The sequence below is a fragment of the Homarus americanus genome, unplaced genomic scaffold (genome assembly GCF_018991925.1).
Source record: "Homarus americanus isolate GMGI-L3 unplaced genomic scaffold, GMGI_Hamer_2.0 scaffold53233, whole genome shotgun sequence".
NCBI lineage: Eukaryota > Metazoa > Arthropoda > Malacostraca > Decapoda > Nephropidae > Homarus > Homarus americanus.
The window spans coordinates 5729302-5742430 of record NW_024751660.1 but is presented as its reverse complement, the minus strand read 5'-3'; the positions used below and the strand labels follow the sequence as shown (position 1 = coordinate 5742430).

General features: G+C 38.5%; 1 protein-coding gene across 5 annotated transcripts in view; it reads right to left on the bottom strand.

The window, feature by feature from the left end:
• Positions 1-11396, bottom strand: part of LOC121854791 (aminoacylase-1-like) — an 18106-nt gene extending 6710 nt beyond the window's left edge. Inside the window, exons 1-5 of one of the 5 annotated variants that reach the window (XM_042349574.1) lie at positions 11283-11396; positions 7715-7950; positions 2419-2588; positions 711-882; positions 189-335 (exon numbers count right to left, since the gene is read on the bottom strand). In XM_042349574.1, the coding sequence (XP_042205508.1) occupies positions 189-335; positions 711-882; positions 2419-2588; positions 7715-7796 (571 nt within the window). In that variant the 5' untranslated portion in view covers positions 7797-7950; positions 11283-11396. Of the gene's footprint in view, positions 1-188; positions 336-710; positions 883-2418; positions 2589-7714; positions 7951-8432; positions 8601-11282 lie in introns of those variants that run through there. The other 4 variants (XM_042349577.1, XM_042349578.1, XM_042349575.1 and 1 more) reach the window with 4 other exon arrangements.
• Positions 11397-13129: the final 1733 nt, after the last annotated feature.

Genomic DNA, 13129 nt, shown 5'->3' with positions numbered 1-13129 from the left:
AGGCTCATTTATAGCACCACCTGGGAAATTCTACCTTACGTTATACGAGATTAAGGAAACTAATTGCAAACACACGTGCGCGAACACATAGTGCATTTTCCTCCAGTTTTCTTTATATCAATATATATTAGGAAATCGTTAACATTTTTAAGTATATTTTTGAGCTGCTCTCTCTCTCTAAGACTTACCCTTTGAAGATCGCTCGCCGTAGAACACCAGCATCTTGTTGTCAGTGCTTGAGTAACCTTCGTCCAGACCAAGACCGACGTTCATCTCCCGGAACACCTTAGTCTCCACCAGCCTCCCCATCCCGTTACCACCACTCACTTCCTCGTCTGTCCACAAACAAGGTGCATTGTCTTAGTTAAGGATGTACACGGACCTGTACACGAATACATATTTATATACTCTCAAGCAATGTACAAACACACACACAACACCGACACACTCACAATACTGACACGTACACACGAGAGAAAGACTGATGAAAAAATGGACTTTACATTGGGATTCTTGTGTAAATATATTGTGGTCGCGCAGTTATAGTTATGAGAAATAAAATAGAGACCCCAGGCACAGAGTCCAAAACAAAATGAATGAAAATACTTGTGAATTGCAAAAAATTTCATCTCTCTTCAAGTATATCACCAGCCTTATAGTGCCTTGCCAGTCGTTCATGTTATATACAGCACAAAGAGGAAGTTACCCACCAGGCACGAAAGTAAGGTGGATGGTACGGAGGAACTTGTGGCCGTCTTTCTTAAGTCTCTTGAGGGCTTCCAGGTACTGTATCCCAACACTCTTCATGTCCTGTGTTCCCCGCCCGTAGATGTTTCCCTCGCCGTCCTTGTGAGCGCTGAAGGGGTCGTACTTCCAGTGTTCCTAAGGACAGATTTACTTCATGATACCTGACAACCATGACGTCATCTATCACAGAAACGAGATGTGAAAGACAAAAGACATCCTTATTGCAGATTACGTGTCTCGTATTACAAGTTACAAGTAGAGACAGGATAAATACTGCCCTTTACATCCAATTCCTATTTTGTCTGAAACCAAATTTGTCCCTAATAGAAACTTGAGAGAGAAGAGTTGATGTTATAATGTATCACTGCGCTTCAATTGTTTAGATCTTCATACGAGTACCTGTATAGTAGATTAGTAATAAAATTAGCTATCAGCAATTAAAATTTATGAAAGATTATACCATAAACATAGGTACAGAGCAGCATTAGAAAGACAACTCCAGTCGTATAGTCTACAGTTACAGTTAATAACTTCTTATAAAAGGAATACAAACCTCTGAATGGTGATCACTTACCCACAATAGTAGTTGAATTAATTATGTTTATATTTCATGGTTTAATTCAGTCTACTTCGTTACATATATCAATTTCCGGTAATTCCTTCCTACAGGGTTGTTGACTACCGCACTATAGTTTGGTTACGGTTTTCGTTTGATTTACTAGTGCATCCCTTATTCCCTGAGTGAGTACAAACAGCTTACTCAATGACGAGATGACTAAAATGACATAGTTACTTATAATGAACTACTTATGATAGGATAGTTACTTATAATGAACGACTTATGAAGGGGTAGTTACTTATAATGAACTACTTATGACGGGGTAGTTACTTATAATGATCGACTTATGAAGGGGTAGTTACTTATAATGAACGACTTATGAAGGGGTAGTTACTTATAATGAACGACTTAAGAAGGGGTAGTTACTTATAATGAACGACTTATGAAGGGGTAGTTACTTATAATGAACGACTTATGAAGGGGTAGTTACTTATAATGAACGACTTAAGGGGTAGTTACTTATAATGAACGACTTATGAAGGGGTAGTTACTTATAATGAACTACTTATGAAGGGGTAGTTACTTATAATGACCTATTGTGAAGGGGTAGTTATTTATAATGAACTACTTATGAAGGGGTAGTTACTTATAATGACCTACTTATGAAGGGGTAGTTATTTATAATGAACGACTTATGAAGGGGTAGTTACTTATAATGAACGACTTATGAAGGGGTAGTTACTTATAATGAACGACTTAAGAAGGGGTAGTTACTTATAATGAACGACTTAAGAAGGGGTAGTTACTTATAATGAACGACTTATGAAGGGGTAGTTACTTATAATGAACGACTTATGAAGGGGTAGTTACTTATAATGAACGACTTATGAAGGGGTAGTTACTTATAATGACCTACTTATGAAGGGGTAGTTACTTATAATGACCTACTTATGAAGGGGTAGTTATTTATAATGAACGACTTATGAAGGGGTAGTTACTTATAATGAACTATTTATGAAGGGGTAGTTACTTATAATGACCTACTTATGAAGGGATAGTTACTTATAATGAACTATTTATGAAGGGGTAGTTACTTATAATAAACTACTTACAGGAAACACTGGCACAACGTCAGTATGAGAGTTGAGGAGGAAGGAGGGTAGTGTGGGGTCGTCTCCTACCAGAGTCATGATAACATTAGGTTTGCCAGGCACACACTCGATCACTTGACACGCCGCACCTAGTTCCTCCGCCTGACCACGAAGGAACTCCGTGCACGAAGCTGGAGTGTAGGAAAGATAGTGTATAGTATTTAATGTCAGGAATGTGTTGTTTATATATATATATATATATATATATATATATATATATATATATATATATATATATATATATATATATATATATATATATATATATAATATATATATATATAATTTTTTTTTTTTTACACAAGTGAATGTTGCTTTGGGTGTGTCATTTGTGTTCATTTTTATCTTTGTATATCAGTAAGGAGTGTGGTGGCAGAGCGGGTTCATACACGCCTTACCCTGAGGAGGGTGGCAAGACCCGCTCCCCGAAAAGTGCGAGACAAAATCCGGAAAACATCCAGTATCATTCACAAACGGAATCCTGTGCCATTATTAAACTACTTTTACATAAGAAAATAAGAATGGAGGAAACTGTAGCGGGCCTATTGGCCCATTCTGGGCAGTCCCGTTTACACCCAACACCTATTGCTCATATATCCATCCAACCTATGTGTGCACCTATTCAGCGTATTCGAGTTAATAATGATGTTTACGCTTGCGAGACCTCACTTGGATTACGCGGTTCAGAACTGATATAGAATCCCTGGAAAGAATTCAGAGGAGAATGATAAGACCGAGTATGGGGAGAGAACAAAACAACTCAGTGTTCCCACGGTTAAGTGCTGGCGATGTTCACCAGCTGGCCGTCTCTCATGTACTTTACAGAGATAGACGACAAAGTGTGACCAGTGTCTTTCTATCACCACAAATTATTGCAGTTTTATTCCGGACCTCTTAATTGGCAGCTTCTTGGTGTAAACACTTCTTGGCCTTTTTCTGTATCTATTGTTTGTACAGTATTAGGTTGGATCTGAGAGAATTATGAAGTGAATTCTCTCCGGGGAAGTACTGAGGCTACTCTAGTCAAGTGTCTGACTTCCCTGTCCCGTGGTTGAGTCAACTAATTCACCTTGGATTGCTGAGAGCTGGGTCCTCACGGGAGGCAACCCTCTTTGTTTACATTGACCTCACTTAACTCTGAGGAAAATACCAGCTCAAGTAACCTTGGGCACGTGAATATATATACAGTAGGGTGTCCCAGAAGAATGTCCCTGCCTCCCTCCCTCCAACTAACAGTGTCTCAGAGAGTAGGTATGGAGGGAGGGAGGAACATTTTTCTGGGACACCCTATATATGTATTAAACCTGTATATATTTAAGTGTCTGTGGTACACTTTTTATATAATACTAATTATGATGTTACTGGAGTATTTATTGGTACACAGTGAACATGTACCCGAGTTGGATACAACAGAACGACGTGTGGCTTCGTGTCCCTGACCCCAGCCGTGTGTGAACGTTACGACTCCAGCAGAGGTGGACAGATCTTCTTGAAACTTGACAGCTTGTACAATTTTAATAATGAGCACGACCCGATTATACCATCTATGAGTGTGAGGGTATTCGAAAATATATCATGTGTACGACTAAGATAAGGGGCGCGCGCACACACACGCACACATTATTACTACTACTTTGCTGTCACTTGGAATCGAGTATGACGATCATCCAGCTATGATACGAGTTATTAAGGATGTCACCTTCGTTGGTGAGCTGTGAGGTGACTCGAGAGGCCGATACGGGACCGGCAGGGCCGTCCACAGATGTTGCATGTGTGGAGGGCTACATCTAATGCGGGAGAAGCGTCCAGTGGTGCAGGTAGCTGCAACAACTGGGGAGAGGGAGAGTTGCAATGGCCTGCACATAGCCCAATTTACTGGGTTTCGCCTTAGTAACCTGTCCATCTAGCACTGCCCTCATCTGCCGGTGTAATGGTTGGGTTCCCATATTGGTCACCTCTTCCGCCTATACTGGAGCTTTGTAAGCATGTCTGCCTGATGCGGGGCTCCATTGCAAATTTTTCGTTCGGGGTTTACTCCCGTATCCCTATACCTACCTAGGTGCTGGTCTAGCCTGGGCCCACGAGGCACCCAGTTACCGTGTGTTGCCACGAGGAGGCACAGTAGGAGTCTTGATGGTGAAGAGGCTGTGTACTGGCAGGGGAATACTGCTTCCCTGTTCACCACGAGGGCTAAGGGGGGTGGGTTGGAGAAATACGGACAAACCTATGATTTTGAGTCATTGGGGCGTCTGAACACGGCCAACCTGCGGGTGGGGAACGCAGCTGACCACATCCACTCACTTAACATATCAATTACACATGATTAAGGAGAAATCTTAATTAATACAGTACATGATGAAAGGTAACACCCTACGTTATCTTGAGGGATAGGTTAGATCAAGTTTGGTTTGGTTAGGTCAGGTCAGGTTAGCACTAGGAAAATTTGATGCTGAAATAAAGGGCACAACTATCAACTTTGAAAAAAATGGCACAGGTCAAATGTAAGGAGTGCCGGACAAAACCTAGAACATGCCACCCCCCGCCCTTTTTATATTAATACTGAATACACAAGATACAAAATGTTTCTCAAGGTCAGTAGACTCTTAAGACTCTGGTTGTATTATATATACTGTTAATGTTTTGTTTATTATATCTTTATTAATTGGTCACCAAAGTGTTAGCCAGCCTCATGATCCGCGGAGCCTATCTCTGGTGAGTGGACGACTACTGGTGGACCAACGTAACAACTATTCTTGATTTACGACACTGATCCAGACGGTGACAATCGTGTAGTTGTATGCTAGTGAAAAGAATTTACGGTGGACGGAAGTTTTGACACGTCCCCTCCAAAGTTTATACAAATATTTGTGGTTCGTGTTCCACTGGGAGACACAGTATCGCTGATGTATATACATTCCTGCAGCATAAGACTTATTCCTGCAGCACAAGACTCATTCCTGCAGCATAAGACTCGTAACACTTATGAGGAGCTTTTCAAGGCATTTTTTGACAAATGGACTCATTGTCTTTTCTAACCAGACCCGCACCTCTTGTGTTGGGTTTTGAACAAGCAATTCAAAGTGTAAAGTGTAAAGATGCTGATGTGTATCTCTGTTTACCCAGTAAATAGAACCTAAGAAAACTCTACAGGTGTTTGTGATCGCTGCTGTAGATAGAACTTGATACCCAGAACATATACAAGGCGCAGTGTGTTAATTAACTGGATCATTGTACAAGTGAAGTGTAAAGTTTGTGGCAAGCGAGGTGGCGCTCCTTACTCTGTCTGGGGGGTCAACTAGCCTCTCAGGCGACATGTGGCAAGTGATACATTAGCAGCTTCCATATGTCGCCAGGCACATTAATTAAGCGTGTGGGACATGGTAAATACATTACCACACGCTGCTAGCTAGGCTGAATAAATAATGTATATAAATGGAGCACATACATAATATACATACAGCATACATAATATACATACATCACCCAAGAAGCGAGTTTACAAAAACCTAGGTTGACAACCCTCTGGCAGGACCGTGCAGCTGACCACAAGTCAGTCGAAGATTCGTCCAAGATGCAGGCTACAGCATCCGTTGTAAATAGACATTAGTGTTAAAATGAGATTACCAATTTACAGTAAAAATTAAAAGAAGTATTTTGTGTCATTTTTTCCTAATCTGGCGATCGTGTCAAAAGAATGGGAAACTATTACAACAAAATTTGTGCCATTATTTCCCAATTTGAGTTATGCCATCTTTGTCTGTGCCATTTTTTCCATACATTCAGTAACGCCCAATCAGTCTAACTATCCTCTAACTACCGCTCAATCAGTCTAACATCAATAGTAGGTAAATTACTAGAATCAATTATTTCAAACTCTATTCAAAACCACCTGGAGAAGCACAAGTTGATCAATGATTCCCAACATAGCTTCACAAGCGGGCGTTCATGTCTAACTAATCTATCAACATTCTTTTTGTCAGTTTTCGAATCGGTGGACGAGGGGCACAATTATGATGTGGTAGATCTCGACTTTAGCAAAGCCTTCGACAGAGTCCCCCACGAAAAACTAATTAGAAAGGTAGAAGCGCATGGCATCAAAGGTAATATCCTTAAATGGATTAGGGCGTGGTTACGGGACAGGAAACAGCGAGTGAGCATAAACGGCACTAAATCGCATTGGAGCAACGTCACTAGTGGAATTCCCCAAGGCTCAGTACTTGGACCATTATTATTTATTATATACATAAACGACATAGATATCGGCATAGACAGCAACATAAGTAAATTTGCTGATGACATTAAAATAGGACGTGTAATTAAATCTGACGAGGACTCTGCAAAACTACAGGAAGATCTAAACAAATTTTTCGAATGGTCGGAAAAACGGCAGATGAAATTCAATGTGGACAAATGTAAAGTACTCAGTCCAGGAGATGTAAACAGGGAAACCAGTTACCAGATGAACAACGATGCCATTGTGGAATCCGACTGCGAGAGAGATTTAGGAGTAATGATAAGTAGGAATCTTAAGCCAAGTAAACAATGTGTTTTTGCTTGCAACAAGGCTAATAAAGTACTTGGGTTCATACAAAGGCGTGTTAGTTACAAGACTAGCGAGGTCATCTTAAAATTATATCTAGCGCTTGTGAGACCTCACCTGGATTACGCAGTTCAATTCTGGTCACCATATTACAGAATGGATATAGAATCATTGGAAAGAATCCAGAGGAGAATGACAAGACTAATCCTGGGCATTAGGAACCTTGAATACAGAGACAGGTTAAAGCATCTTAATTTGCACTCCCTCAAGAGACGTAGAGTGAGGGGCGACATGATAGAGGTGTATAAATGGAAGTCAAGGTTAAACAAAGGGGACATTACGAAGGTACTCAAACTATCCAACCAGGGGCGAACTCGTAACAATGGTTTTAAATTAGACAAATTTAGATTTCAGCGTGAAATAGGTAACTCGAATACGCTGGATAGCTTCAAACATAGGTTGGATACTTATATGAGCAATAGGTGTTGGGTATAAACGGGACTGCCCAGTATGGGTCAATAGGCTCGCTGCAGTTTCCTCCATTCTTATGTTCTTATGCTCTGTATGATTAGGTTAAATTCTGTTAGGTTGAGATTCAGTTAAGTAAAATTAGGTTATATTTGTTAGATCTATTAGGGAGGTTAATCTTAAGGTCCAAAAAGCTAAGGGTGCTAATCATCACGTCATCCGATAACGATGTTCTAATAACTCACTCACCATAGTCAGGGTTGGGCTGGACAGTGTTTATCCTGATGTAGTTGCGGAAGTTAGTGACCGAAGGATGCTCTTGGCTGGACATTGCAGACAGTAGGGTTATCGACTCCCCCTCCCTCTTTCTCTCTCTCTTGTTCTCACCACTAACGGCTGGGCGGCGCAGGAACTCGGTATGACGTTTCGACGAGTGTGGGAGGTTGCCTCATCACGCTGCCTCTGTCATCCTTTTCTGGCGGTATCTTCGTGAAAATTGTCATTGTTCAGGTTTACAATATATTTTATGAGAAATATATTTAAAAATACAACAGCATAACAAGATTATACTAACATATACCGGAGCATACGAAGGTTTAATTTTATTAAAGTTATTATAAGATGAAGCTGGTCGAGTGTCCGTGATGGCAACAGTAAGGCTGGTGAAATAGTGACACTAGGGATATGTAAAATCCAATTACCGTACCACGACATTCTGCTCTACTGTGGTGTATGTTTTTGTTATATCAGCCCCTCTACTGCTCACCCTTTACGGATTTATCTCTTTTTTTTATATGAGATTAATGGCTTTGTACAAAGCTGTTTTTTACAATTATGTTTGTAAATATCTTGCATCATTTGCACATAGTTAAATATTTAAACACATATTTAGTTATTCAATATTACAAAAAGTTATACATATGTGTCACATTACAGTGTCACTGGGTTATTACGAGGTTAATACTACCGTGGGAGTCATCAACTTCATTAATGCACTGAATCTACCAAACAAAGTCAGATGTTTGACCGTCGCGTCGTCTCGGTAACTCCTACACCTCTTGTGCCTTATTTTCTATTGTTTGGGTATTGACTGCCTCACCACGTCCCACTTGACACATTATAGCCAACAGGTTCTCGGCTGGTTTAATTCACAGCCGTTACTTCATCTTCCTCATTCCTTTATCTAATTCTTTATGTATAATCGTAGCGCCTGGCAACTCTGACAGATGTTGACATTGTTCAAAGTGCATAACTAGATAATTTATTATGTTATGTCTATGTTCATCTGTTTCGTGGACGGGGGTTGACAAAAAGACTATCGGAACACATAACAGCAGTAGGGGGAAAACGGAAAATGGCAACAATCGCCTTACGTGTGATTGAGGGCAACAGTACGACTTGCACAATTAATGGCAACAATCGCAGCAGTACAGTACAACGAAAACGACTAATGGCAACAATCGTCTTATAAATGATTGTATGATTAACGGCAGCAATACGACGCAAACTATTAATTGCAACAATCACCTTATGTATGAAGGCTGGCTCGTATGGCTAGTTGGCCACCGCGTTGGTTAGGGGGGTTGCCATAGTTACGGAATATTACTGCATACAAATTTCCTAACTACCACAGCCCGGGGAGAGAGGGGGGGTGAGGTTCTGAAGAGGTGTGAAGGCTGCTCCCTACTATTACTAACAGGTTTAGCAAGACGCAGAAGTCTTCAAACAGATATTTTTAAAACAAAACTTCATATATGTCTATGTAATGACCTTCGTGGATGTTATTTTGAATAATAATAAATTACATCTGTATGGTGCCTTGTTCAGCCCGCACACAACCATGATAAGAGAGAGACCTGTGCGAGGATACTACTGATCAACCTGTAAATGAGCGCAGCATAAACCACTCAATAAATAGCATGACTGTATTAAAACTATAACACAAACAGGAAATGTTTGCAACAGCTGAAACTGCTGCCGACTGACTTATCATTGTCATTCACACATTAATATTACTTATAATAAACCTAGTTCAACTTCTTCGGTGCGTTTTTATTACAAATTACATTATATTAATAATTTGACACAAACAGAATCAAATACATCCGTTATGTTTTGGATCATGAAAGTCACCTTGTCATAAAAGGACACCATATTGAGACTCCAGTCTATCCTCCTATTACCCCTAGATTACGTGAGAGCTGCATAAAAATAAATAAATAAATAAGTAGGCAGCTACCAAACAGGGAGGTACTACCGCCTGGGGAGATATTGGAAGCATAATGTTTTGTCTAATGGTAGACCCTGCTGCCATATGGCATCACGAAAATTGTGACCTAGTCCCGGGTTGTCGATCTTACTTTCTGCCTCATTTACACACAATTGCAGGGTCTCAATTGTTTCTCTTACCATTGACAACACAACATACATATATTGTTTCTCACTTTTGATCTTCTTTTCATTTTTGTATTTATTATTATTATTATTAAAATTATTATGATTATTACAGTTACTGTATTATTATCATCATTATTTTATTGTTTTATTTTTGTTTGTTTTATCATAAATTTTATTTATTATGAATTATTATGACAATTATTTATCATTATTATTATTATTATTATTATCATTATTATTATTATTATTACATTTTCGCCCCCCAGGCCTCGATGTGGGTCAGTGACCTGTGTCCGGGTGGGCTAATCCCCGTAAAAAAAAAAAACCTGTTCTAAGCATAATTTGTTTTGCCCTACGTATTTATATCCTTGCATATAGCACAAGTAGCTCCTTAAACCTATCCCATCCCTCTAGCCCCGAGCACCCTCCTCAACCCCCGCCTCTCCCCTTCACTTGTGAATGCTTCGGATTCACGAGACGATACTCTCGGGGTTCGCGTCTCATGGACTGACAACGCTGACTGAAAGTAGGAAAAGTCCAACTTTACAGTCACCCAAAAAAGTCCTGTCCCGAACCACGAACCCAGAGATTCAGACTCTTGAATCCGAAGCATTTATGAACAGAATAATGTATCAGTGTCTACTGCTTCGGGTTCACGAGTCTGAATCTCGGGGTTCGTGGTTCGGGACAGGACTTTTTTGGGTGACTGTACCCAAATCCTTACATCGACAACCCAACACCAATCCCTGTCAAACGAACACCCTCACCATAAACTACATCACGACAAAGACAGCGATCGCAAACAAGACAACAAGACTCTCAAACATATACTGTACAGATTTAGAACCGCATCAATAAAAACAAAATCACACTTATACAAACCCCTCATACGCCCACTACTGACATACACACCCAACACACTCCAGTTACCAGCACCATCCAGCACCAAGAAAAACCATATCATATAGAATAAATCACTACAGGACAGCCTTCACCACAAACTAACACCTACATAAACACAGCTCCATTATACCACTCATCATCTACTGGAGACAATTAGGTGACAAATAGAAAACCCCCTAACCCTTAAGATACAGTCGGAGTATTGTACAGGTAACACGTCAGTACAAGGCCCCGGCCGCAAAGACGGTTTAATTAGCGCTTCTAAGTCCTTAGTATAGGGTTCACCTTAGCCGACAATGTTAGGTGGTCACCAGTGGTCCCCTCTCCCAACACAAGAGTAACTCCATGCAGTCCCTTTGAGAACGAGAATTACAGAGTGAACTCACTGATGTAAACAAACATTTCAGCAGGTCGGCTAACAAGCAACAAGCACAACTTCACAAGTATTAAGGCTTATAGCATAACGAGATTAAATCAACAAAATATAACGAGCTAACATGACCTAAGTTTGACGTACCTTTGAGAGCAAGAGTTGGTGTGTACTGACGCTTCAGCTTGCTTCCGTTGATTTACTGGTTGTCTACTGGTGTCACCGACAAACAGCTGCTGCAAAATTCGTGCTGTCATTCATTCCTCAACTCTATGACGTCATTTTCCCTCACGTTTTTGTTGGGTATTAATGGACATTAAAGAGCATGAATTTTAGGTATAACTATTGTAATGTCTTGGCGAAATATAAATATGCACATACAAAAACTCTACAATCATATAATATTATAACATAACATGGGAACATTAAACACTAATTGAAAAAAAAATATCAAACAGAAGTTAGCGTCCTTTGATTTGGTGTAAAATTTATACATCCACCCTGGAATTTCACAGCCTCACAAAAGGCTATTAATGAATTAATAGAGGGAGTTTGCAGAGCGTTTCTGGATTTTGTTTTCATTAAATTCAATTTAGAAAATAGTCTCTCTGCATCTGCATTGGATGTTGGAAGAGACAATACCTGCAAAGTAAATGTACAAAGGTCCTTAAATTGGGAAACACCTACACCGTCCTTAAGTTCCCCTAGTTTTGTATAAACGTCCACTATGTCACTGCTGTCCTTAATCTCGGGTGGTATAGCAATCACATCTAAGTCTCTCCATTGATCATCTAAAACTTGTATACTGCCACTGTATATGCGGGGCACCGCCTTCACAAAGTCGTATATGGATGGCATCTCCTTCCTGGATTTATTATCAAATACCCTATTTGATGACTGAAATGAACACATCCATAAAAACTTACTGCCAAACTCAAATCTTTGACGCAATTGCACACAAAGGTTTATCATGAGGATACAACATCTGAATTGTACATTGTTGCTCCCAATTATATTTGGCCTATTGGGAGGTGATTTTCTTCATTTCTGGGATCAAATGCATCAAAATTACCCGAAGAGGATAAAATAAAATAAATACACTAAAATACAGTAATTGCTACATCCTATATCTTACAAACAAACAAAAAAGTAAAAGTAATGAAGTTCTCCCATCTAAGAGTTCCGTTTTCTTTTATCGCAACAAAGAAAATATACGAAATAATACTATACAATTTCATGAATGAGTTTAAAGGCGGGAATTAAATGACTTTGAATGAGTTTAAAGGTGTTATAGTAATATTAAAGAGACCAATGGAGTTTCTCGTTAATTAAAAGGCTAATAATAACAATGACAATAATAAAATAGGTCATTTGTGAGGGAAACGTAGAGAAAAGTGTTTTAAATTGTTAAAACTGTCTGAACACAACGAGATTCGGTTGGTGGCAATAATAATAATAATAATAATAATAATAATAATAATAATAATAATAATAATAATAATAATAATAATAATAATAATAATAATAATAATAATAATAATAATTTTTTTTTTTTTTTTTTTTTTTTTTTTTTTTTTTTTTTTTTTTTTTTTTTTTAATAATAATAATAATAATAATAATAATAATAATAATAATAATAATAATAATAATAATAATAATAATAATAATAATAATAATAATAATAATAATAATAATAATAATAATAATAATAATAATAATAATAATAATTATGTATAGAATAAAATTATCATGTAGCTAATTCAAAACAGTCTTATATTAAAGAAATTAACCTTAGCTATAAAAAATTTAATAAAAAAGTTCACAGAGGAACTTTAGTCAATTTTTGCTAAATAAATTTTACGGTACAGATAATTAGCACAAAATATTACGAATTAATGGATTTCAGAATTATTAGATTCTCTAGTACAGTATATTGGTTTGGTTTGGTTTGGTTAGATTAGGATATGGTAGGTTAGGTTAGGTTAGGTTAGGTT